This window comes from Macrotis lagotis, chromosome 3 (assembly GCF_037893015.1).
Source record: "Macrotis lagotis isolate mMagLag1 chromosome 3, bilby.v1.9.chrom.fasta, whole genome shotgun sequence".
Classification (NCBI taxonomy): Eukaryota; Metazoa; Chordata; class Mammalia; order Peramelemorphia; family Peramelidae; genus Macrotis; species Macrotis lagotis.
Genome location: NC_133660.1, coordinates 15,106,170 through 15,133,291, shown reverse-complemented (window position 1 = coordinate 15,133,291; position 27,122 = coordinate 15,106,170). Strand labels below are relative to the sequence as shown.

Here is a 27,122-nt window from a genome sequence, read left to right as displayed (position 1 = left end):
GCCTGTTCATAACCTTTGATTTATCAAATAGGGAATGACTTGAAATCTTATAAATTTGATTCAGTTCTCTATATAGTCTACATATGAGTTCTTTATCAGAAATACTAGTTGTGAAAATTGTTCCTTAGCTTTCTACCTTCCTTCTAATCTTGATTGCATTGGTTTAATTAGTACAAAAATTTTAATTTAATAAAGTCAAGCTCATCCATTTTATAATTTACAATGTTCTCTAGTTCTTCTTGGGATCATAAATTTCTCCTCTTTCTATAGATCTGGAAGATTAAGTATTTTATGATTCAATAATTGGTCAATGGTATCACCCTTTATGTCTAAATTCTGAATCTATTTTGACCTTATTTGAGTATGTCTAGTTTTATCCCATAATCTTTTAAAATTTTCCCAGCAAGTTCTACTGAACAGTGAATTCTTTTTTTTCAGGTTTTTGCAAGGCAAATGGGGTTAAGTGGCTTGCCCAAGGCCACATAGCTAGGTAATTATGAAGTGTCTGAGACCAGATTTGAACCCAGGTACTCCTGACTCCAGGGACAATGCTTTATCCACTGCACCATCTAGCCACCCCTGAACAGTGAATTCTTATCTAAGAAGCTAGTGTCTTTGGTTTTGTCAAACAGTAGATTACTATTGTCATTTATTACTATTTCTTTTGTACCTACTCTAATCCACAGGTTTATTAACTCTATTTCTTAACCAGTACCAGATAGTTTTGATGACTGTCATTTTATAATACGATTTTGCATCAGCATAGATCTGGTACAGTTAGGACCTTTTTCTGCATTTTTTTCATCAATTCCCTTGATATGCTTAACCTGTTGCATAAATTTTATTACTATTTTTTCTATCTCTATGAAATAATTTTTTTGATAGTTTGGGTGGTGACACTGAGTAAGTAATCTAATTTGGGTGGAATTGTCATTTTTATTTTTTAGCTTGGTCTACTAACCATGAGCAATTGGCATTTTTCCAATTGTTTAGATCATTTAGATCTGACTTTATTTCTGTGAATAGTATTTTGAAATTGTTTTCATATAGTTTCTGAATTTTTCTTGTGAGGTAGATTCCTATGGGATTTCACATATAAAAATGCTGGTGATATATATGACATATTTTATATCCTGCTGTTGTTGCTGAGTTTGTTAATTGTTTCAAGTAGTTTTCTAGTTGATTTTCTAGGGTTCTCTAAGTATACTATCATATCATCTGCAAAACATGAAAATTTTACTTCCTTGTTGCCAATTCTAAGTCCTTCAATTTCTTTTTCTTCTCTTATTGCCAAAGCTAACATTTCTAATATTCTACTTAATAGTAATAGTGATAATGGGCATCCTGTTTTCACTGGTGATCTTATTGGCAATGTTCCTAGCTTGTCCCCATTACATATAATGTTCACTGATAGATTAGATAGATACTGCTTATTATTTTAAGGAAAATTTCACTTAATCCTAAATTCTCTAGTGTTTTTAATTGGAATGGGTGCTGTATTTTGTGAAAGGACTTTTCAGCTTCTATTGAGATAATCATATGATTTCTCTTAGTTTTGTTATTGATATGTTCAATCATAGATTTGCCTAACATTGAACTATCCCTGCCTAACTGTATAAATCCTACTTGATCATGGTATATTATCCTAGTAATAACTTGCTATAATCTCTCTACTAAAATTTATTCAAGATCTTTGCATCAGCATAGTGCAGAGATTGATCTATAACTTTCTTTGTCTGTTTGGACTCTTCCTGGTTTAAGTATCTGCACTATATCTATGTCACAAAAAGAATTTGGCAGGCCCCTTTCTTCTCTTTTTGGAAGTAATTTATATAGAATTAGAATTTATTTTTCCTTAAATGTTTGACAGAATTCACTTGCAAATCCATCTGGGCCTGGAGATTTTTTCTTAAGGTGTTTATTGATGGTTTTTAAATTTTTTTCTGAAATGGGGTTATTTAAATGTTCTATTTCCTCTTCTGTTAATCTGGGTAGCTTATATTTTTTGTAAATATTCATCCATTTCACTCAGATTTTCAAATTTATTGGCATACATTTGGGCAAAATACCCTCAAATTGACACTTTAACTTCTTCCTCATTGGTGGTGTGTTCACCCTTTTATTTTTGATACTGGTAATTTGGTTTTCTTTTTTCTTTTTTAAAATCAGATTTATTAAAGGTTTATCTATTTTGTTGTTTTTTTCATAAACCAACTCAATTTTATTTATTAGATCAGTGATATTCTTGCTTTCAATTTTCTTAATTGTGCCTTAGATTTTCAGAGTTTCTCACTTGGTATTTAATTGGTGATTTTTAATTTGTTCTTTTCCTAGCTTTTTTAGTTGCATGCCCAATTCATTGACCCCCTCCTTCTCTATTTTAGTCATAACTCTTAAAGGTATAAAATTTCTCCTAAAACTGCATTAGTTGCTTCCCATAAATTTTGATATATAATATCTCATTGTTGTCATTGTCTTGAATGAAATTGTTGATATTTCTATGATTTGTTGTTTGATCCACTCATTTTTAAAATTAGGCTATTTATTTTCCAATTCATTTTTGACTTAGCTTTCCATAGTCCTTTATTACATATAACTTTTATTGCATCGTGATCTGAACATGAAATGCCTTTCTTTGCAAGTTTTTTATGTCCTAGTACATAGTCATTTTTGTTACAGACACCATGTACTGAAAATGTATTCCTTTATACACCATTTCAGTTTTCTCTAAATGTCTATCATATCTAAGATTCTATTCACTTTCTTAATTTCTTGTTCATTCTTTGGTTAAAGATGCTTAAAGATGGAGATGGAGGTTCCCCACTATTATGGTTTTACTCACTATGTCTCCCTGTGATTCCTTGAGCTTCTTTTCTAAAGAGACCACATCATTTGGTGCATATATGTTAAATAATGATATTACTTCATTGCCTCTGGTGCCTTTTAAGAAGATATTGTTTCCTTGCTTATTACTTTTAATGAGATCTATTTTTGCTTTGCTTCCACTGAAGTATAATATATTTTGCTCCAGCCTTTTACTTTATCCTCTATACTTCATATGTGTTTCTTGTAAATAACATATTGTAGGATTCTGCTTTTTAATCCATTATGTTATCTGCTCCCATTTTATGAGAGTTCATCCCATTTACAGTTATAATTAATATTACTAAATTTTTATTTCCCTCCATGTATCTTTATTCTGTTTATACTTTTCTCTTTCCTTTCCCCTCATCCCTCTTCACCAATGTTTTTCTCCCTTTCCCCTTTAACTTTTTAATTTTAACTTTAGTTTTGCTTTTAGTTTCTCTTACCATCAGCTCCTTCTTCCCTTTTCCTTTCCTTCCTCCCTACCCCCCAACTTCCCTGTAGGGTAAGATAGATTTTTAAGCCCAATTTGGAATATATATGTTATTCCCTCTTTGGGTTAAATCTGTTGAGAGTAGGATTTACTCAATGTTCACACCCTCCCTTCTTTCCCTCTCCTATAATAGGTCTTTGTGTCTCTCTATGTGATGTTATTTATCTTCTAAAGTCTAACCTTTTTCTGGTATAAAACTTCTTTTCATATCCTCATTGTTTTAGCCCTGTCTTTTATCTACAACCCCTCTGTCAATGTGTACTTCTTTTATCTGACCTGATAGAAGTGCCTTTCTCAAGGGATGATTAATTGTTTAATAAGTATATTGTCTCATAGTCACTGTCTAAGAGCAATTCCCTCTCTTGTCCCATTACAAATATACCTCTCAAGAGTCATAAATACCAGCAAATTATAGGAATTTATACTACACACTCTTTTCAAGTCCCCTCCTTAAACACACAATCCTCATGAGCCAAAGCATCATGCAAAGTAAAATCATTTCATGAACCATTTATACCACCACCGTCTTCTAAGCACACTCCTCCAATTGTAGCCAAAGTATCAAGTAAATCAAAATCATTTCATAATCTATTTATTTCCTTTCACACTCAGTACACTCTTTCCCTCCATTCTTCTATAGTCCTACCATAGCACTATGACTCTCCCCAACCAAAATATAAAGTATACTCTCTCCCTCTGTCCCTATAGCACAACAAAGATAACATTATAACCATCCTTAGTTAAAACATAACACACACTCTCTTCCTCTAAACCTACTGTACTCCAACTAAAATAACTACAATCCTTGTTAACTGAAGTATATATGAGGGAAGTGATGCCATGACAAGCACAGGAATTGGATTTGAGTGAGAAGGTGTTGTGCTAAGTCACCAGACTCACTTTCTCCTCCAAAGCCATCAGGGTCTAATGACCAGATATGAACCAGGACAACTGGAGATGGCCCTGGATGTGAGGTAATAAGGGTTAAGTGACTTGCCCAGGATCACAGTTGTGTCAAGTATCTGAGGCCAGATTTGAACTCCTGTTCTCCTGTATCCTGCATGGTGATGAAGTAGATATGACCTGCTCTGTGGTGCAATAGATAGAGCACTGATCTTGAAGTCAGGAGTACAGGAATTCAAATCAGTCTCAGATAATTGATACTAGCTAGCTGTGTGTGACCCTGGGCAAGTCACTTAACCCTTATTACCTCACATCCAGGGCCATCTCCAGTTGTCCTGGTTCATATCTGGTTGCTTGACCCTGATGACTCTGGAGGAGAAAGTGAGTCTGATGACTTAGCACAACACTTTCTCACTCAAATCCAATTCATATGCTTGCCATTGCATCACCTCCCTGAATGAAAGAGAGACATTGGGGGGTGGAGCCAAGATGGCGACATGAAGGATCGAGTCTTAGGAGCTCTCTGATTAAAAACTCATAAACTAAGGACTCTAACTAAACTTTCGAGAGACAGAACCCACAAAGGGACCCAGTGAGGCAGTTCTCCTACTCAAGGTAACCTGGAAAAGAGCAGAAAGGCTCTGCTCCCCAGGGTCCGAGGGGCGGCCGCCAGAGGGGTGGCCTGCCAGAGCCAAAGAACTTCAGCCTCCTGGAGGCAGCCCCAGGGTGCTGGGAGCTGCAGCTCACAGCAGCGAGGGAGTCTCCTGAGCTGCACCCCGGGGAGCACCAGGCACAAAGTGGGGGAACAGGGGGGGACCTCTGCCAGAGTGAGCACATGGAGCCCAGCCCCCAGGGCACACAGTGAGCAGCTTGGTCTTTCAGCAGCCTAGACCCAAAACCGAAGCAGGCAGAGCTGGAGCCCATAAGCAGGAGCCCCCGGGGCATGAGCCCATTGAGCTGAGGGAGGGGAGTGAAGAGAGAGAGACTGCAAAGCTCTGTCCTCTGCCTCTGGACCAGGACTCTGGGGCTCTGACCACATTCAGATCCTGATCCCAGTCTAGGCCCCCCCCCCCCCCGTAGAACAACAGGGCCCCCCCACCTTGGCCCTGTGGCAGAAGGGGGTGCTTATGGTCATTCACAGACCAGGAGGGAGGACAGAGCCACACACACACTGAGACCCTTGTGGGAGTGTCCCAAAAGCTCAGGAAGCACCCCAAAAAATAGGCTTAGGCTGGGAAAATGAACAAGCAAAGAAACAAGAGGAAGACCATTGAGAAATATTTTGCAAATGAGCCCAAGAAGGATCAAAATACTCAGTCTGAAGATGAGGAAGCACAAGCTCCTACATCTAAAGACTCCAAGAAAAACAGAAATTGGGCTCAGACTATGATAGAACTCAAAAAAGACTTTGAAAATCAAATGAGGGAATTGGAAGAAAAACTGGGAAAAGAAAGGAGAGAGATGCAGGAAAAACATGAAAATGAAGTCAGCAGCTTAGTCAAGGAAATCCAAAAAAATGCTGAAGAAAATAGCATGCTAAAAAACAGCTTAGGTCAAATGGATAAACAGTTCAAAAAGTTATTGAGGAGAAGAATGCTTTAAAAAGCAAAATTGGCCAGATGGAAAAAAGAGATAAGAAAGCTCTCTGAGAACAAATCCTTCAGACAAAGAATAGAATTCAGGGAGATTGATGAATTTACCAGAAATCAGGAATCAATACTTCAAAACCAAAAAAATTAAAAATTAAAAGAAAATGTGAAATATCTCATTGTAAAAACAACTGATATGGAAAACAGACTTAGGAAAGATAATTTGAAAATTATTGTAATACCTGAAATTCATGATCAGTGAAAGAGCCTTGATATCATTTTCAAAGAATTACTACAGGAAAATTGCCCTGATATTCTAGAAGCAGAGGGCAAAATAGAAATGGAGAGAATCCACTGATCCCCCTGAGAAAGAGATCCCAAAAAATCAACCCCCAGGAATATTATAGCCAAGTTCCAGAACTCCCAAGTCAAAGAGAAAATATTACAAGCAGCCAGAAGGACACAGTTCAAATATCGTGGAACTGCAGTCAGGATCACACAGGACTTAGCAGCAACTACATTGGAAGCTCATAGGGCTTGGAATACAATATACCAGAAGGCAAAAGAGCTTAGAATGCAGCCAAGAATGAACTACCCAGCAAGGCTGAATGTCCTCTTCCAGGGAAAAAGATGGACTTTCAATGAACCAGGGGAATTTCAAAGGTTCCTTTTGGAATGGCCAGAGCTGAACAGAAGGTTTGATCTTCAGATACAGGACTCAGGTGAGGCATGGAGATTGGAGGAGAGGGGGGAAATATGAGGGACTTAATGAGGATGAGCTGCATGTATAGAAAAATGATACTGATATTATTCATATGAACCATCTCAGTTAATAGAGCAGGTAGAGGGAGCTTTTATAGTTGAAGCACAGGAGAAAGCTGAATTCGAAGATAAAATATGGTGTAAAAATGGAGTCAATAGGAAAAAAAGGGAAATTTAATGGGAGAAAAAAAAGGAGAGGGGGAATAGGCCAAGATATTTCACATAATAAGATTTTTTTATTACAATGAGCTATTGCAATGATATGGAAGGGGGGAGGCAAGGGGGAATGAGGGAACCTTTGCTCTCATCAGAGATGGCTAGGAGAGGAAACAGCAAATATACTCAATGGGGTATAGACAATTGGAGTAAGAAGGAGGGGGGAGCAGGGGGAAGGGGTGGGGATGTGAATAAAGGAGGAGAGGATGGACCATGGGGGGACAGTGGTCAGATATAACACATTTTCTTTTTTACTTCTTGGAAGGGGCTGGGATTGGATGGCCTGCCCAGAACCATAGGGCCAGGTAGATTCTGGGCCTAAGGGGTGGCATGGGGGCTCAAGGCTTCTTGGCCCCAGGACCAGGGATCTGTCTGCTGCACCACTCAGCAACCCTAAAGCAAAGTCAGAGTGAAAGGAGAGAGAAAATAGAGTACATGGTAGTGGAGAAATAAGAAAGGAGGGAGTTGCGATCAGCAATGGCAAGGTTGGAAAAATATGGAAGTAAATTTTGTGATGGACTTATCATAAAGAATGTGATCCACTCACGACAGAGTTGATGGTGTTGGAACAAAGACTGAAGCACATTTTTTGTTATTATTATTATTTGGGGGAGGGTGCAGGGCAAGTGGGGCTGGGTGGCCTGCCTGGGGCCACATAGCAGGGTGATCTTTGGGTGCCTGTGGCCAGATTTGGACCCAGTTGCTCCTGGCTCAAGGGCCAATGCTCTGTCTGCCACCCAGCCACCCCTACTATTATTACTATTTTATTTTATTTTGGGTCTTTTTTTTCTTTCTTTTTGGTTTTTGCAAGGCAGTGGGGATCAGGTGGCTTGCATGTCACATGGCTGGTTGATTATTGGGTTTACGAGGCTGGATATGGACTCGGGTGCTCATGGCTCCAGGGCTGGTGCTTCGTCCATTGTGCCACCTGGCCATACCTACAATTATTACTATTATTTTTTTAATTTTAATTTTTTTCTCTCCCCTTTACTTTTTCACCCAAGCAAGTCTATCTATATTCATGGGGGGAGGGGTATTTTGTTCACTTGTAAACAAGTATATTTTATTAATGTAAAAAAACATTTGTACAAAATGAGAATAAAAAATAAATTTAAAAAAATTTTAAAAAAGAATGTTATCAAAAAAGAGAGAGATTATTATTTTTAAAGTATGCATTAAGGCAAGATTACTTCATGATCTATTTATGTTCAGACCTTCTAAACATACTTTCTTCCTCTTTCCCTATTGTACTGCTCTACACAATAAAGTATCTAGTAAAACAGCATCACTTCATGATTTAATCATGTACATTATTCTCCCTTCCTCTGTCCCAATAGAAAATATAACCCTTGGGGCAGCTGGGTAGCACAGTGGATAGAGCACTGGCCCTGGAGTCAGGAGGATCTGAGTTCAAATCCAGCTTCAGACACTTAATAATTACCTAGCTATGTGACCTTGGGCAAGTCACTTAGCCCCACTACCTTCCCCAAAAAACTCACCAGGGAAGATGAGAGAATGGTCACATACATTCATCCTATGTCTTATGAAAAAAAACAGAAAATATGACCCTCATAATAAACATCTCTTCATGACTCCTTATTCCCTTTTACTCTAAAGATAATTCCTACAAGTATTTTCAAACTCTATTAGTTAAATTATTGGTTAAAGGCTCAACACTTTTCTGGTCTTCCTATATCCATATCTTCTCTCTATCCTAAAAGAAATATAATTCTCAAGAGTAGCAAGAATCACCTCCCCTTGAAGGGATATATATACAGTTTAATGTTCTTGAATAGCATTTCCCCCCCTTTTCCATTTACCATTTTATGAATCTTCTTAGTCTTATATTTGTAAATTGAATTTTCTGTTCAATTCTGGTCTTTTCACAGAAAATTTTGGAATACCTCAATTTCATTGAAAATCCATCTTTTCAGGGGCAGCTCTGTGGCACAATGGATAAAGCACCAGCCCTGAAGTCAGGAGGACTTGTGTTCAAATCCTGCCTCAGACCCTCAGACACTTAATAATCACCTGGCTGTGTGACCTTGGCCAAGTCACTTAACCCCATTGTCTTAAATTTTTAAAAAAAGAAAAAAGAAAATTCCTCTTTTCCCTGAAAGAATATGCTGATTTGTACAGGATAAGTAATTCTTGATTGTAATCCAGGGTCCTTTGCCCAGAAAAATATCATATTCCAGGCCCATTGATCTTTTGAAGCTGAAGCTGAAAAGTCCTTTGGAATTCTTATTGTGGTTCCTTTGTATTTAAATTACTTCTTTTTGACTGCTTGCCATATTTTCTCCTTTAGTTGAGAATTCTTGAATTTGGCTATGATATTTCTAGAAGTTTGTATCCTGGGGAGGTTGAACACCTCCAGTGGATTCTTCAAGGATTATTTTGTCTTCTTGTTCTAAGATATTAAGACATTTTTGATAATAATTTCCTGAAAGATATTTTCCATCTTTTGTTGACTGAGGCTTTCAGGGAGACCAATAATTCATAAATTATCTCTTCTGAATCTGTTTTCCAGGTGGCGTGTTTTTCCTGAAAGGTACTTTACATTTTCTTCTATTTTTTTTAGTCTTTTGATTTATATGATGGAATTTTGGTATCACATAGAGTTATTAGTTTCCATTTGTCCAATTTTAACTTTTAAGGTTCTATTTTCTTCAGCTAGCTTTTGTGCTTCCTTTTTTACTTTTAAATAAATTTATTTCCTTTTTGATGAGTTATGTTCTTTTACCAGTTGGTCATTTTTACTTTTTTTTTTGCAAAACACCAAATCTATATTTATATCCACATATAATAACATACCTTGACTAAACTGAAATATATCATAAATTAAATGAGTAATGTCTACTGCTTGACAAACTTAAGTTTTAACAATTAAAATAAATCAAACTGAAATAAATACAAACAAAAATTTCAACAAATTGTACCTCTATATAAATGCACTGTTATCTTAAAGGAAAAAAAATACAAAACCAGTAGTATCCCAGTAGTTAATACTGATGGGCAAAAAAGTACTTTGAAGTACAGGGCTGTGGAATTATTGACATGTTATGCATGTAAGAAATATGGTTAAAAAGTAAAAATCTGAAAACCCCTGAGAACTGCAGCATAACATGAATTGATTGTTTTCAAATAAATTTGGTAATTTTTTTAACAAGTTTAAATTTCAGCCCTCTGTCACGCAACCCCTTAAGATTTGAATATCCTTATGGCATGCATCCTGTAAGACTCAGTAAATCAGGCAACTATTAAGCCAACCACCTTCCAAATGTGTTCATTTTGAAAAATAGGCTATAAAAAAGTGCAAAACTATGAAAACAAAATCTAGATTATGTACATATGGCTCAGCTTATGAACAAGAAAAAAGGTAAAAAGTGTACAATTTCCTGATACACAGCACTTCATTACAATGCCAATTGACTGATGTCAGTTAGGTCCCCTTTAACACAGGAGTTAAGACATAACAAGGATGTCTTATGTTACATAATGAAAAACAGTATTTCTAGGTTTTGTTACTATAGGACATTTACACTTTCTATGTGGAAGAGGACAGGGTAAAAAAAAACCTAACAGTGCAAAAATTTTGAAACAGTTTCTTACTAAAATACAGCATGGAAGCCAAAGCCATGTATATGCTGAATAAATCTTCAACCAATAGGCTACAAGTAGAGGTAACTATGAGCAAAAGTTAAACTATTCAATAAATCAGCTCTGCTGGCTGGTGGCTGCCCTCCTTTTAAAACTCAAGTTGAATGAGCATAGAGAAAAACCTTGTCATTTCAAAACTCATTTTTACTTTTAAAGGAGTTCATTTCTTCAGTCAATTTTTCATAATTCTCCCACATGCCCCTCATTTCTTTTTTCAATTTTTATTCTTCCTTTCTTCTTTGGTTTTTAAAATCCTTTTAAAATCCTTTAAAATCCATGAGGTTTTGGATTCGAAGTCAATTCATAAATTCCTTTGAGACTTCTCATGTGGTCAATTTGTCACTGTTTTCTTCTTCTGAGATGTCATTTTTTTCATCCCCATCTGAATATTATCTTTCTATGATTTGCACTCTTTTGGGGTTTTTTTTTTTTGCTCATTTTTGATAATTGACCTCTGCTTCTGGTATATAGGAAATATAGTACCAAGCTTTTTGTGTCAGGATTGGGATCTGATCCCTGGCTTTTCACTTGCCAAAGTGTTACCTATGCAGCCCAGGTATTCCCTATGCAGAGTTTTTTCCTCCTTTATGCCCAGGCACAAAGTTCTGTCTGTACCTAGAGTTTAGACTTTGTCTGGGGTTGGGACCCTCCCTGATGGCCTCCTTTCAAATTGACTTGCTGAACTGGAATCTCAGTTGTGCTGAGGCTATCAAAAACTTTCCTACTCTTCCACTTATGTTCAGCTATATTTCCCCTTTACCCCTGAAGAGACAGACCTTTACTGTAGATACTTCATGATATCGTGAGTTGAGAACTTGATTCATTCTTTTTTTGTGCTGGGTTCTGTAGCTCAAAGGTCTTTGTAGAGGTTTCATTTAAAGTTGTGCTGGGAAAACCTCTAGGAGCAACCTCTGGGAGCAAGTTGGTTTCACATACTGTCACAAACTATCACACCAGAACTTGGGAGTAGAATTAAGAATGGTTGGGGAAAGATTTTTTTTAGAAAGCTTCCTCTCATTGGAGGTAATCTTTGAAAGAAGCCAGGAAAGCCCATAGTTGGAGATAAGGAGGGAGAGAAATTTAGACTTTGTGGGACAGTCAAAGAAAATGTACAGAGACAAGAAGTGGAATTTCTTGTTAGTGAAGGAGTCAGGAGGAAACCAGTGGACCTGTGTTGAAGAGTATGTAACAGAGCATAGTGCAGTCAGGAATACCTGAGTTCAAATCTGACCTCAGACACTTAATAATTACCTAGCTGTGTGGCCTTGGCCAAGCCACTTGACCCTATTGCCTTGAAAATAAATCTAAAATAATAAAAACTTTAAAAAACTGAAAAGACTGGAAAGGGAAGAGGCATCTCAGTTATAGAGGACTTTGAATGTCAACTATAGGATTTTGTACTTGATCCTGAAGTTTATGGAGAATGGGGATGACATGGGAAAATCATTTTAGTGGCCAGATGAAGGATGAACTGGAGTGGGGAGAGAATTGAGGCAGCCAGATCCACTAGGAAATCATTGCAATGATCAGGGCATCAGGTAATGAGGGTCTATACCCATATTCAGGGATTGTCAGATGGGTGAAGATTCAAGAGATAAACAAATGTAAAATCAATAGGCTTTGGCAACAGTGTGAAAGATAATAAAGACTCAAAGATGGCATCTAGTTTGAGAGCCAAAAGGAATGTGAGGATGTTATTGCTCTCTATAGTGAGAAGGTATAACCAGGGAGAGTGTCTTGGGGAGAGATAATGAATTTTATTTGGGACATATCTGAGTCAAAAATTCAGGCTGAGTTGCCTAAAGGATAGTTAGAGATTGAGATTAGAGGTCAGCAGAAAGGTGAGGTCAGGATGGTTGAATTGGTATGACAATTTGATCCCTTGGATTAAATTAGATCACAAAGAGAAGTAGTAGAGAGGGAGAAAGCAAGAGCAAAACTTGGTGGAACACTTAGGGGACATGATCTGGATGAAGATCCAGCAAAGGAGAATAATAAGAAATAGTCAAAAAGGTTGTAAAACCAGGAAAGGGGGGTTTCCCAAAAGCCTAGAGGGAAGAGACTATCAATGAGGGAAGGGTGCTTAATAGTGTCAAGGACTGCAGAATATATTGAGGAAAATGAAGACTGAAGGTTCGATGAATTGGAAATCACAGTATGGATCAACACTAGGGTTTGGTAAGAGAAAGCAAACAGATGAGGAAAAATCTATATTATTGTCACATAAAACGATTTTGGAATTCTTGAACATGGAAGTGGTACATTTGTGGGTGCTCAAGAGTATAACCATTTTTATGTGTGGTTGAAATGGAATAGAGAAGAGTATAACCATTTTTATGTGTGGTTGAAATGGGATAGAGAACTAGGTTGAGAATCTAAGCAGTCAGGGTATTTGAGAGAGAGAGAGAGAGAGAGTTAGTATGTTGAAGTCCTCTAGAATTGGAGCAGAAAATGAGTAGGAGGTGAAAATTCTGAGTCCGGGCAATTCAGGGAAGCCTGGAGGGATTTGCATGAACTGATGCTAAGCGAGATGAGCAGAACCAGAAAAACATTGTACACCCTAACAGCAACATGGGGGCGATGATAAACCTTGATGGACTTGCTCATTCCATCAGTGCAACAATCAGGGACAATTAATTTGGGGTATCTGCAATGGAGAATGCCATCTGTATCCAGAGAAAGAACTGTGGAGTTTGAACAAGAACCAAGGACTATTATCTTTAATTTAGGAAAAAACCCGATATCTTATTGTCTGATCTTGCTATCTCTTATACTTTATGTTTCTTCCTTAAGGATGTGACTTCTCTCTTATCACATTCAATTTGTATCTATGTCTACCATGGAAATAATGTGGAGACTGGCAGGTTGCCTTCTGTGGGGAGAGGGGGGAGAGAGGTAAGAGTAGGGTGAAAATTGTGAAGCTCAAAATAAATAAAATCTTTAAAAAAAAAGAAAGAAAATTCTGAGTCCATTACTGAACTCATAAGAGAGGAGAAATGGATGATATCTTTAGACAGCAGCTTCCAGGATTTTCATAAGGTGATAAAGATAAGTAACATGAACCACAAAGGAAGAGAGATTATTGAGTGATGGAGGTAAAGGAAAAACATGGAAGAGGTAATATGGATCAAGAAATATTCCAATTCCCCAATCTTCACCAGTGAACCAAGAAGAAAGAGTGATTGTGAAGCTATTTTAGTAATGGAGGCCAGGGAGGTTGTTTCATGGTCATGTGTCATGTCACATTTTAGTAATAGTAAATGGAAGAAGCACAAGAAGGAAATGTTGAATATGAAGAGAAGTTTGCTACCTAATGAAAAAGGCATTCTGGAGGGCTCAGAGGAAGGGGGAGTGGTGTCTGGAAAATCTGGAAAGGAAGTGCAAGAGGAATGAAGGATGAGCAATTTGAACCATTTCTTAAAATGGTGTTTCTAGAAGAAATACCAGTGGGAGAAGGGAGCAATCAGGGAAGGAAGAAGTTTCCTTTTCAATAAGCTTTTTTAAATTTTCTTTTTTTGTGTGTGCTTCTTTCTTTTTCTGTTTACTGTTAGACCTTCTGACTGATTCCTGATCCCTAAATTATCTGATTTCTTTCTCTTTTCTCTGTATTTTTCATGCAATCAAAATTTCCATGGTATTTATTCTAGGTTCTTCCATCTAGGAACTTCTTGCCAAAATCTTGTAGGGTTCACCTCATGGATTCTCTTTTTCCATGGTGCTTCATACACAGGAAAATATCAATTATTACAAGTGTCAGAAAAGACACTGATCCACAGTATCACACTTCCCTGCAACACTGACCTAAACCCTTTCACGTTGATCCTCCATATATTTTACTGAAATTCTCTTCCCTGAGTCCATGTTCTCTTATTCCTCCAGGCGTCAATTGCCTCCAGAAGTTCCAACTCCCTCTCCCTTTCTCCCAGGACAAGTAGTCTCTTCAAGCACCAAATTCTCTAGGCTATGATCTGTGGAAAGTTCCGATCTCCCTTCATCCATGGTATTCATCAATGGAATACCCTCCCTTCACCAAAGTTAGACATCCTTCCTTTCCTGTCCCCTTCTCTTTCTTTCTTCTCTCTACCTCCCTTTCTCCTCCATAGACTCTTATCTTTGGAAGACCACTGAGATCACCTTCCTCTCACTGATAACCTTTGATCTGACCATGATGCATTCCAATCTATCCCCTAATCCCCTCAGGTCCTTTTATGTACACTCCTGTGTTGTAAAGTAGCCCCACAAAGGTTGTATTTATTCACTATAGGCAGAGATTTGCCAGACTCAGTCCATAATGACCCCGGCACATTTGCAGTATTGTATCTATCAGATTTCTGCCTTCACCTATCTTGCTATGAATATTAAATAATTTACTGGTCTTTCTGCTATCACTGTTGTTTTTCTTCACTGCTGTATTTTTGTTGTTTGGAGTGTTTGAGAAGTAAATCTTTTCAATTCTGATTTTTTTTCTGAATGTGTTTTCCTTATTGAGCCTTTGGACTTCCATTCCTCTTCAGGACACATGATTTCATTCTCTCTTCCTTTTTTTCTAGTGGGTTTGAATAATCTTGCATTATTAAAAAAATTTTTCTTTTTATTTGAAGGTCTTTTCCCCTCATGGTTTTCAAAACAAGTGGTTATGAGTTGAATTGCTCATTCCATCAGTGTCTTAAAGTTTCCCTTAGTGTTGAATAGCCCCAGACATATGTGGTATACTTTCCTGCTGACTCATCTGTCTCCTGTATTCCTCAGTTCTCTGCCCTGATACTTGTATGTCAGAATATAGTTTCTCTAGTACTAGCAGTAGAAAAGTTTTCAGCACTGGGGCTTAGTGATTGCATGGGCTTTGACAACCTAGCCACAAACCTTCAGAAGCAAGTAACCTGGAGTCATAGCTTCTAGGGCACTAGAAAAAGGGAAAGGGGATGGAGAGTAAGGGTAGGGTTTTTTTAGGTTTTTGTAAGGCAAACGGGGGTTAAGTGGCTTGCCCAAGGTCCCACACCTAGGTAATTATTAAGTGTCTGAGACCAGATTTGAAAGCAGGTACTCCTGACTCCAGGGCCAGTGCTTTATCCACTATGCCACCTAGCTGCCCCATAAGGGTAGATTTTAAGGTAAACCTTTGTTGTATCCTTGTGCAGCCTTAAGATAAGCCTTTTTTTTGTTTCCTTGTGGTTGCTAGGTAGAATAGAGATATTGAATGAACTCAGGATCAGAAGGCATGGCTGAATCTATGGTATTGTATTCTGGGTACAAGAGACCATTGGAGACAAATGAAATTATCTTATCTTTGGCACATAAGTTCTGTTTTGGAGATGTTTTTACAACTTAAAAGGAGTCAGAGAAAATGTCTAATCTGCCATCTTACTACTCATGTGACCCCAAAGAAGGAAGTTTCAGGGCAAGAAATAGGATGAAATATCATGACCAAATGTAGAACATAAGAAATAGAGTCAAGGGAGGAAGCATCACATGAGCAAATGATACAAAGTCACATGCAATGAGGGCTAAGGAGAGCACCTAATTGAGAAGGTTCAGATGAGAGAGATATCTAACTTTTGGAACAAGGGAAGCCTTGTCACTTTTCCCATCTTAAACCATGGAATACATCATGGTAGTCATATGATCTGGAAGATCTTGTAATGACTTCCTAATTGGCCTTCCTTCAATTCAGTTGAGGGAATTATTCATACAACCATCCATATGGTTTTCCTTGAACTCAAGTCATGTTATTTCATTGCCAATCATCAATGCCAAACCATCCATGTCTTTCTATTATCTATTTTTAAACTTCATTAGGTTGTCATTCAAGGGCCTCTTTGTTTTTCATAGTACTCCCTTCTATACTCAGTACAAACTCAAAGATAAGTTGACCTGTTCTCCCTTTCCCATCTGTCCTCTGGGTCTGGAATATCAATCTTCCTTCATTACACTCTTTCCTTTTATCCAAATCATAGTCAGAAGTCACAACATTCATGAAAATTTCCCTGATTTGCCCATCCAAAGCAGCTCAAAGTGAACTTATCTCCCTTAACTTTCCCATAGCACTGATATGTCTGCCTTGAGTCATTAATAACATATTCTAGTTCATAATTATCTGTGCTCTCACCATAAGCTATTATTACATCCTTTGAGGCTGGGACAAGGTTGTTCCCCATTTTTCTCAAGCCTAGCACAATGGGTACAAAACTAATTAAAAGAGAACAATAAAAAAAGGAAGGAATTGGAATTTCCATAGGAAATTTGGAGGGTGTGGGTTTGAGTGATGAGATGAGTAGTCCACTTGGCACAGAAATGGGAGAAAGGAGGATGAGACCTGGGAAAGTGAGCAGGCAAGCTTAGTTAGAATAAATATCTTATATATAAATTAAAATGCTGGTAGAAAAACTCTAAGAATGAAGGTAGAAGAAATAGAGATGGTGGTACAAGGAGTATTCTATAAGCCCTAGATACAGATAATTTTTGCTCATCTAGAAATATCATAGGTTTAGGTCAATTGCTTTCCCCATATAATGGGAATGAGAAACCTGGTGCCAATTGAGATAAACTGAAAGGGCCAGGAAATCTGTTCAGAGACTCTGTAATGGAGACTATTGAAATCTCTAATCCATGGATAAAATGGTGACCCAATTCTCAGTTTGGGAAGTGTTATCCATTTAATATATATTTTTTAACTTTTTTTTTTAGGTTTTTGCAAGGCAAATGGGGTTAAGTGGCTTGCCCAAGACCACACAGCTAGGTAATTATTAAGTATCTGAGACTGGGTTTGAACTCTGGTACTCCTGACTCCAAGGCCAGTGCTCTATCTACTGCGCCACCTAGCTGACTCAATTTAACATATTTTCTTTGGAAATGTAAGCATGGGTTTATTTTGAGTCCTTAGTTGCTCAAAGTCTTTATTCTTGGGACTAATTTAGTCCTTCCTAGTCTAATCTTGAGTCTGTGTCTATGAATATATTAATCCAACCATACACACAGCCTCATTGACTGATTGAGTCTCTGAGTGAATAGTGTAATAATGAAGAAAGTTTTTTAAAACCTTCTTTTTAGTGTGTAGAATTAAAACTTTTTTAAATTTCAATTTTCCCTCAATTTAATTTTTTTTTTTATTTTTGAGGTCCCAGTTCTCACCCTCCTTCACTTCTTCAGGCTCATTGAAAAAATAAACAGTTTGTTATAGATATACATGTTTGGTCCTGAAAAACATTTTTTTTTGCAAGGCAATGGGATTAAGCGACTTGCCCAAGATCACACAGCTAGGTAATTATTAAGTGACTGAGGTTGGATTGGAACTCAGATCCTCCTGACTCCAAGGTTAGTGCTCTATCCACTGTACCACTCAGCCACCCCACAAAACATATTTTCATCTTAGTTATGTTGTAAAAGAAAAACAGAACAAAAAAAGAACCTTGAGAAAAATAAGAAAGAAAAAACATGTTTCCATCTGCATTCATATTTTATCAGTTCCTTCTCTGCAGATGGATAGCATTTTCATCATATATCCTTCAGAATCATCATGGATCCTTGTATTGCTGAAAATAGCTAAGTCTTTCAAAGATGATCATCACATAATAATCTTGTTATTGGATACAATGTTCTCCTGATTCTGCATTAGTTTTTGCATTAGTTCAATTAAGTATTTCCAGGTTTCTCTGATAGTATCCTGCTCATCATTTCTTACAGCACAACAATATTTCATCAAAATCGTATATCACAACTATTCCACAACTGATGATATCTCTGCAATTTCCAATTCGTTGCCACCACTAAAAGAACAGTTTTAAATAGTTTAGTACATATAGGTCCTTTTCCCTTTTTAAAAAATCTCTTTGGAAATTGAAGAAACCATCAGTAAACTTTCTGAGAAAAAATCTCTAATCTTAGATGGGGGCGGAGGCGCGGGGGAGCGGAGCGGAGCGGAGGCGCTTGGGGGGGGCGGGGGGGGGGCGGTGCAACTCGACTCTCCTCTCCGGGATCCCGAGGCCTGGATGGCGGCCGGAGCGCCGCGGGCTCCGCGCCAACCCTCCGCCCGGCCCGGCCCAGCCCCTGAGGAAGCGGATCCGAGGAGGAGCCCGGGAGCGGGAGGATCATGACATCCCGGAGATGGTTTCACCCAAATATCACTGGAGTAGAGGCAGAAAATTTACTGCTGACAAGAGGCGTTGATGGCAGCTTTTTGGCCAGGCCCAGTAAGAGTAATCTAGGAGACTTCACCCTTTCTGTGAGGTGGAATGGTGCTGTCACTCACATCAAGATTCAGAACACCGATGACTATTATGATCTGTATGGTGGAGAGAAGTTTGCCACACTGGCTGAGTTAGTGCAGTATTACATGGAGCACCATGGGCAGCTGAAAGAAAAGAACGGCGATGTCATCGAACTCAAATACCCGCTGAACTGTGCAGACCCTACCTCTGAGAGATGGTTTCATGGGCACCTCTCTGGGAAAGAAGCAGAGAAATTACTAACTGAGAAAGGCAAACATGGAAGTTTCTTGGTACGGGAAAGCCAGAGCCACCCGGGGGACTTTGTTCTCTCTGTCCGCACAGGGGATGATAAAGGCGAGAGTACCTATGGCAAATCAAAAGTGACTCACGTCATGATTCGCTGCCAGGATCTGAAATATGACGTCGGTGGAGGGGAGAAGTTTGATTCTCTAACAGATCTTGTAGAACATTACAAGAAGAACCCTATGGTGGAAACTCTGGGTACAGTGCTACAGCTCAAGGAGCCCCTGAATACAACTTGCATTAATGCTGCAGAGATTGAAAGCCGTGTAAGAGAACTAAGCAAATTAGCTGAGACCACAGAGATAAAGTTAAACAAGGTTTTTGGGAAGAATTTGAGACTCTACAACAACAAGAATGCAAACTCCTATATAGTCGTAAAGAGGGTCAGCGACCAGAAAATAAAAACAAAAACAGATATAACATTTTACCATTTGATCATACCAGGGTTGTTCTGCATGATGGGGATCCAAATGAACCAATTTCAGATTACATCAATGCAAACATTATCATGCCTGAATTTGAGACCAAGTGCAACAATTCAAAACCCAAAAAAAGTTATATTGCAACTCAAGGCTGTCTACAGAACACAGTGAATGACTTCTGGAGAATGGTGTTCCAGGAGAATTCTCGAGTTATTGTTATGACAACGAAAGAAGTAGAGAGAGGCAAGAGCAAATGTGTCTGATGAATATGCTCTAAAGGAGTATGGGGCCATGCCCGTTAGGAATGTTAAAGAAAGTGCTGCTCATGACTATTCGCTCCGAGAGCTTAAACTCTCCAAGGTTGGACAAGGGAACATAGAAAGAACAGTGTGGCAGTATCATTTTAGAACCTGGCCTGATCACAGCGTGCCCACTGATCCTGGAGGAGTTCTGGACTTTTTAGAAGAGGTCCATCACAAGCAGGAGAGCATCCCTGATGCAGGCCCAGTGGTGGTGCATTGCAGTGCTGGGATTGGCAGGACAGGAAATTACATTGTGATTGACATCCTTATTGACATTATCAGAGAGAAAGGTGTGGATTGTGATATTGATGTTCCCAAAACCATTCACATGGTGAGATCTCAAAGGTCAGGGATGGTCCAGACAGAAGCCCAGTACAGATTTATCTACATGGCTGTGCAGCATTATATAGAAACACTACAGTGCAGAATTGAGGAGGAGCAGAAAAGTAAGAGAAAAGGGCATGAATATACAAACATTAAATATTCTCTAGTGGACCAGACATGTGGAGATCAAAGTCCTCTTCCTCCCTGCACCCCAACTCCAACCTGTCCAGAATATGACTATTCCTCTCCATCCCCAAAAGGTCAAGAAAGATGCAAGGACTTTCATGTGAAGAAAGAATTTGGAAGGTTTCCATTCTGACTGTTTAACTTCAGCTAATAAGCAAAGTGCAAAACCATATAAAGATCATGTTTTTCTCTCTCAACAATAAAAAAAGTCTTAGATGGGTTTACAAGTGAATTCTACCAAACATTTAAGGAACAATTAATTCCAATTCTATATAAACTATTTTTAAAAATAGGAGGAGTTTTGCCAAATTCCTTTTTTAACACCAATATGGTGCTGATATCTAAACCAGGAAGAACCCAAACAAAGAAAAGTATAGACCAATTTCCCTAATGTACATCGATGCAAAAAATTTAAATAAATTTTAGTAGAAGGAATTACAAGTTATTACTAAGATAATACACCATGATGAAGTAGAATTTATACAAGGAAGTGAGGGATGGTTCAATATTAGAAAAACAACCAACATAATTGAACATATCAATAACAAAGCCAACAGAAACTAAATGATATCCCAGTAGATGCTGAAAATCCCTTATATCTATTAAAAATAGTAGTCAGTATAGGAATAAACATAGTATATCCTTAAAATAATATGCAGTATCTATCTAAACTAACACTAAGCATTATATGTAATGGCGATTAACTAGGATCAGGGATAAAACAAGGATGCCCATTATTTTCACCACTATTCAATATAGAATTAGAAATGATAGCTTTAGTAAAAAAGAAATTAGAATAGGAATAAAGAAACAAAATTTTCACTCTTTTGCAGATGATATGGCATACTTAGAGAGCCCTAGAAAATCAACTAAAAAACTACTTGAAACAATTAACTACTTCAGCAATGTAGCAGGATATAAAATAAATCCACATAAATAATCAGCATTTCTATATATGAACAATAAAAGTCCAAGGACAAGAAATAGAAATGCCATTTCACTTAAAGAAATTCCATATTAAACATAAAATACTTGGAAATCTACCTCCTAAGACAAACCCAGAAACTATATGAAAACAATTACAAAATACTTGACATACAAATAAAGTCAGATCTAAACAACTGGAAAAACATCAATTAGAAAAACATCAATAGTCAGATTGAGCTAATATAATAAAAATGGCAATTTTACCAGTTAAATTACTTACTCAGTGCCATCAATCAAACAACAAAAATATTATTTTACAGAGATTGGAAAAAATAGCAAAAAATTCAGTTGGAGCAACAAAATTTCAAGAATATCAAGGGAACCAATGAACAAAATGCAAAAGAAAGTGGTCTAGCTGAACCAAATCTTAAACTATATTATAAAATGGCATTCATCAAAACTGCCTGGTACTGGTTAAGAAAGAGTTAATGGACCAGTGGATTAGAGTAGGTACAAAAGAAACAGTAGTAAATGACACTAACAATATTCTATTTGACAAAATCAAAGACATTAGCTTCTGGGATAAGAACTTATTGTTCAACTAAAACTGCTGGGAAAACTGGAAACAAGTATGGAAAAAAATTGACATAGATCCATACCTCACACCTTATACCAAAATAAGGTCAAAGTGGGTTTGTACACAAAGGATTTAGACATAAAGGGCAATACCATAGACCAATTAAGAGAATAAGAAATACTCTATCTGTCAGATCTATGGAGAGAGGAGAAAAATATGACCAAAAAAAGGAATTGATAATATTACAAATTTCAAAATGGGTGGTTTTTGATTATATAAAATTTAAAAAGTTTTTGTACTAACAAAACCAATGCATCAAAGATTAGAAGGAAGGCAGAAAACTGGGAAACAATTTTTACAGCTAGTGTTTCAGGATAAAGGACTCATTTCAAATATACATATATATAGATATCTATCTATCTATCTATCTATCTATCTATATATATATATATATGGAGAGAGAGAAAGAGAGAGGAGAGAGAGAGAGAGAGAGAGAGAGAGAGAGAGAGAGAGAGAGATATGGAGAGGGATATAGATCTAATAGTGGTACTGATAGGTCAAAAGTGGACATAGTCTATCACCAAAGGGTGATAGGAGATTCAGTCAGTCAATGAGCCTTAGTGTGTGGTTGGACTGATATTCACAGACATAGACTCAGGATAAGACTAGGGGCTAAGAATTTTTATACCCTTTTGTACAGATCCAAATTACTCTCAAGCATGAATCTCGAGTTGAATAAGTATATAACTTCAACAATAGTGCATTAATGTCTCAATGTTCCCACTTCACCTACATTTTCCCTTTCTATCATATTAGCCAGTCTGGTAAGCATGGGGTGGTAGCCTGGAGTTGTTTAAATTTGTGTTATTCTAATCAAGAGTGATTTAGAGCATCTTTTCATTTGGCTATATTGATAACTTTGATTACTTAACATTAAAACTGCCTGTTCAAATCCTTTGACAAATTTATTAATTAAGGAATCACTCATATTTCTGTAAATTTGATTCATTTCCTTAATATATTTGAGAAATGAGCTCTTTATCAGAGAAACTTCTGTACTTTTTTCCACAGAAATGATTACTATGTATTTCCCTCCATCCTACTTTCCTCCTGTTTATCCTACTCTATCACTCCCTTCACCTTGTGGTTTTTGCTTCTGACTTTTACCTTCCCCAGTCTAACTTCCCTTCTATATCCACTCTCTTCCTTTCTTTTATCCCCTTCTGTTCCTACTTCACATAAGGATAAGGTGAATTTTTATATACCAACTGAATGCATATGTTATTCCCTCTTTTAGCTAGTTCTAATGAAACTAAATTTCATGCTTTCTTCCTTACCTCTCCCATCTTCTCTTCTGTACAAGCAATTTCCCAGTTCTTTTATGTCAAATAACATACCTTATTCTACTTCTCCCTTTTCCCTTTTCCCAGTGCATTCCTTTTTCTCACACCTTAATTTTTTTTGAATAATCATCTTGTCTTATTCAACTCACAACTATGCCCTCTGTTTATGTATATTCCTTATAATTGCCCTAATAAGGAGAAAACTTTTAGGAGTTATAAGTATAATTTTCTCATGTAGGAATATAAAGTATATAAGTTCAACTTTATTAAATCTTTTATAATTTCTCTTTCTTGTTTAACTTTTTATGCTTCTCTTGTATTTGAAACTCAAATTTTTTATTCAGCTCTGGATTTTTCATCAGGAAAGCTTGAAAGTCCTCTACTTTACAAACTGTCCATTTCCCCTCTGGAGGATTATGCTCAATTTCTCTGACTCAGTGATTCTTGTTTGTAGTCCTAGCTCCTTTGCCTTCAAGAGAATCATATTCTATTTCCTTTGATCCTTTAGTATAGAAGTTGGCTTTTCCTTACTGTGACTCCAGGATATTTAAATCATTTGTTTCTGGTTGCTTAAAGTATTTTCTCTTTGAACTGGGAGTTCTGGAAGTTGGCTATAATGTTTTCATTTGAGAATCTCTTTCAGAGATTCAGAGACCAATATGACTGATCAATTCTTTTAATTTCTATTTTACCCCCTGGTTCTAGAATATCAGGGAAGATTTTCTGTTTAGTTTCTCAAAGTAGGATGTCTAGGTCCATTTTTTAATCATGCCTTTTACATAGTCCAATAATTCTTAAAAGACCTCTCCATTGGGGGTGGCTAGGTGGCTCAGTGGATAAGAGCACCAGCCCTGGAGTCAGGAGTACCTGAGTTCAAATCTGGCCTCAGACACTTAATAATTACCTAGCTGTGTGGCCTTGGGCAAGCCACTTAACCCCATTGCCTTGCAAAAAACTAAAAAAAAAAAGAGTTCTCCATCTATTTTTGGAGGTCAATTGTTTTTCATGAGATATTTTACATTTTCTTCTGTTTTTATATTATTTTGAGTTTGATAGATTGATTCTTTTGGGGGGGGGGAGGTTTACAGAGACCAATCCTTTCAAGGTCTTTATTTTATTTATTTTGAGTTTTACAATTTTTTCCCTAATCTTCCTTCCCTCCCCTCCCCCCCCCCAGAAAAGGCAGTTTGTAGTCTTCACAATGTTTCCATGGTATACACTGATCTAAGTTGAATATGATAAGAGAGAGAAATCATATCCTTAAGGAAGAAAAATAAAGCATAAAAGATAGCAGAATTATATAGTAAGATAATGGATTTTTCCCCCAAAATTAAAGGTAATAGTCTTTGCTCTTTTTCCATGACTCTTTCTCTGGATCCAGATGGTATTCTCCATCCCAGATACCCCCAAATTGTCCTTGATTGTTGCACTGATGGAATGAACAAGTCCGTCAAGGTTGGTCATCACCCCTATGTTGCTGTTAGGGTGTACAATGTTTTTCTGGTTCCTCTTATGTTGTTCAGCATCAGTTCATGCAAATCCAGGCTTCCCTGAATTCCCATCCCTCCTGGTTTCTTTTTATTTGCAAGTGAACTTTAATTTACTATTACTATTATCACAATAATTTTGTTATAAAAGTAAACATAACCCCCCCCCCAAGAAAATGAGAAACTTGAAGAATAGTGAGAGAGAGAGACACAGAGAGAAAGAGAGAGACAGAGAGAAAGAGAGAAATATACTTCAATCTGTGTTCAGACTCCAATGGCTTTGTCTCTGGGGTGAGTTGCTTTCTTTATCATAAGTCCACCAGAGAAGTTGCTTCAATATTTTTCCCACAGTTGCTATTACTAGCTGTACCTCCACTCTATTCCTTCCCACTCTCATTTATTCTATTCTCTCTCTCTCTCCTTTATCCTGGCCCTGTCCAAAAGTGTATTGTATCTGAGTACCCTCTCCCTCAATATTCCCTCTCTTCCCTCCTCCCATTCCCCCTTATCCTGTCCCTTTCTTCTCATTTTTCTCTAGGGTAAGATGGATTTCCTCACCCTATTAAGTGTGTATGTTATTTCGTCTCTGAGCCATTTCTGATGAGAATGAAGGCTCACTCATTCCCCCTTGCCTTCCCCATTTCCACTCCATTGAAAAAAGATTTTTCTTGACTCTTATGTGAAATTTCTTAGCTCCTTCTTCCTCTCCTTTCTCTTCCTCCCAGTACTTTCCTTTATCACCCATTGACTCCTTTTTACTATATTATACCATTATATTCTGTTCCTTCCTGTGTCCTGTCTATATATGCTCCTTCTAACAGCTCTTATAAATAAGAAAGTTCATATGAGTTATCAGTATCTTCTTCCCATGCAGGAATACAAACAGTTCAATATCATTAAGTTCCTCACAGTTAGTCCGTCTCATCCACCCCCTCTGTGGTTCACCAGAGTCCTGTACTTGGAGATCAGACTTTCTGTTCAACTCCTGTCATTTCAATAGGAAAGTATGAAAGTCCCCTGTTTCATTGAAAGTCCATCTTGTCCCCTGAAAGAGGATGTTCAGTTTTGCTGGTAGTTGATTCTCAGTTGTAAACCAAGATCTTTTGCCTTCCAGAATATTATATTCCAATCCCTATGAGCCCTTAATGTAGATGTTGCCAGATCCTGTGTAATCCTGACTATGGAACCTCAGTAGTTGAATTGTTTCTGGCAGCTTTTAGAATTTTCTCTTTGATTTAGAAGTTTTTGAATTTGGCTATAATATTCCTGGAAGTTTTTCTTTTGGGATCTCTTTCAGGAGGTGACTGGTGAATTCCCTCAATTTCTATTTTACCCTCTGCTTCCAGGATCTCAGGGCAATTTTGCTATATTATTTCTTTAAAAAAATGAAGTCTAGGCTCTTTTCCTGATCGTGGTTTTCAGATAGCCCAATTATTTTTAAATTATTTCTTATATATCTGTTTTTGAGATCAGTTGTTTTTCTAATGAGATATTTCACATTTTCTTCTAATTTTTTACTTTTTTGGAAGTTTTATTTCTTCCTGATTTCTTGCAAAGTCATCAGCTTCCTTTCATTCCATTCTGCATTTGAAGGAGTTATTTTCTTCAGACAGCTTTTTTATCTCCTTTTCCAGCTGGCCAGTTCTGCTCTTTAAGGTATTCTTCTCCTCATTTGCATTTTGTTTTGCTTTTTTCATTAGGCCTAAACTGGTTTCTAACATATTATTTTATTCAGTATTTTTTGTATTTCTTTTACCAAGCTGTTGATTTGGTTTTCATGATTTTTCTGCATCACTCTCATTTCTCCTCCCAATTTTTCTTCCACCTCCCTTAATTGCTTTTCAAAGTCTTTTTTGAGCTCATCTGTAGTCTGAGCCCACTTCCTGTTTCTCTTAGAAGTTTGGGATATGAAAGCTTCAATTCTGTTGTCATCTGAGTATGTGTTTTGATCTTCCATGGGACTAAAGTAATTCTCTATGGTCAGATTCTTCTTTTTCTGTTGTTTATTTATTTCTTCAGCCCAAGACCAATCCACAGTACTTCTAAGACTTTGGGAGGTTTGACACACCACTAGGCCTTTATTCCTCCAAGGTCTTATGCTCTCTTCCTGTGCTTTAATATGTAGATGATGTAGATGGCTCCTGTACTTCCCTCTGCCCTGGAGCTATAAGGAGGGGTCCTGCTTGGCTACTTAGTATGGCCCAAACTTCAACCTGGATCTGAGTGTAGACATACAGCAGAATCCTACCCCAAGGGAGAGCAGAGAAATCTCTGCAGTCTTCCCTGATCCCCTTACCATCTCTGGGGGTGCATACTGCTTTCTCCATATTCTTGCTGCAGGTTCTGTGTCCTGTGCTCCCTCACTCCACACTCATTCTGGTGTAGCACAATTTTCTCCCTTCCCCTTCAAAGCTTGCAGGGATGTGCTGTGACCAGAGCTTTTTCCAAGGGAAAAAACACCTTTCAGGCAGAACTTCTAAGTTATCTTGGACTGGGAAAATGTATCACTCAGTCTTTCTGTGGGTTCTGCCCCTCTAACTTTTGGCTAGAGTCATAATT

General features: G+C 37.5%; 1 protein-coding gene across 1 annotated transcript; it reads left to right on the top strand.

The window, feature by feature from the left end:
* Positions 1-18,544: 18,544 nt before the first annotated feature.
* Positions 18,545-20,424, top strand: LOC141515978 (tyrosine-protein phosphatase non-receptor type 11-like). Its single transcript, XM_074227354.1, is given in 3 exon segments — positions 18,545-19,294; positions 19,297-19,676; positions 19,678-20,424. Coding segments are annotated over 3 exon segments (1,785 nt in total). The 5' UTR covers positions 18,545-18,574; the 3' UTR covers positions 20,363-20,424.
* The last annotated feature ends 6,698 nt before the right edge of the window (positions 20,425-27,122 follow it).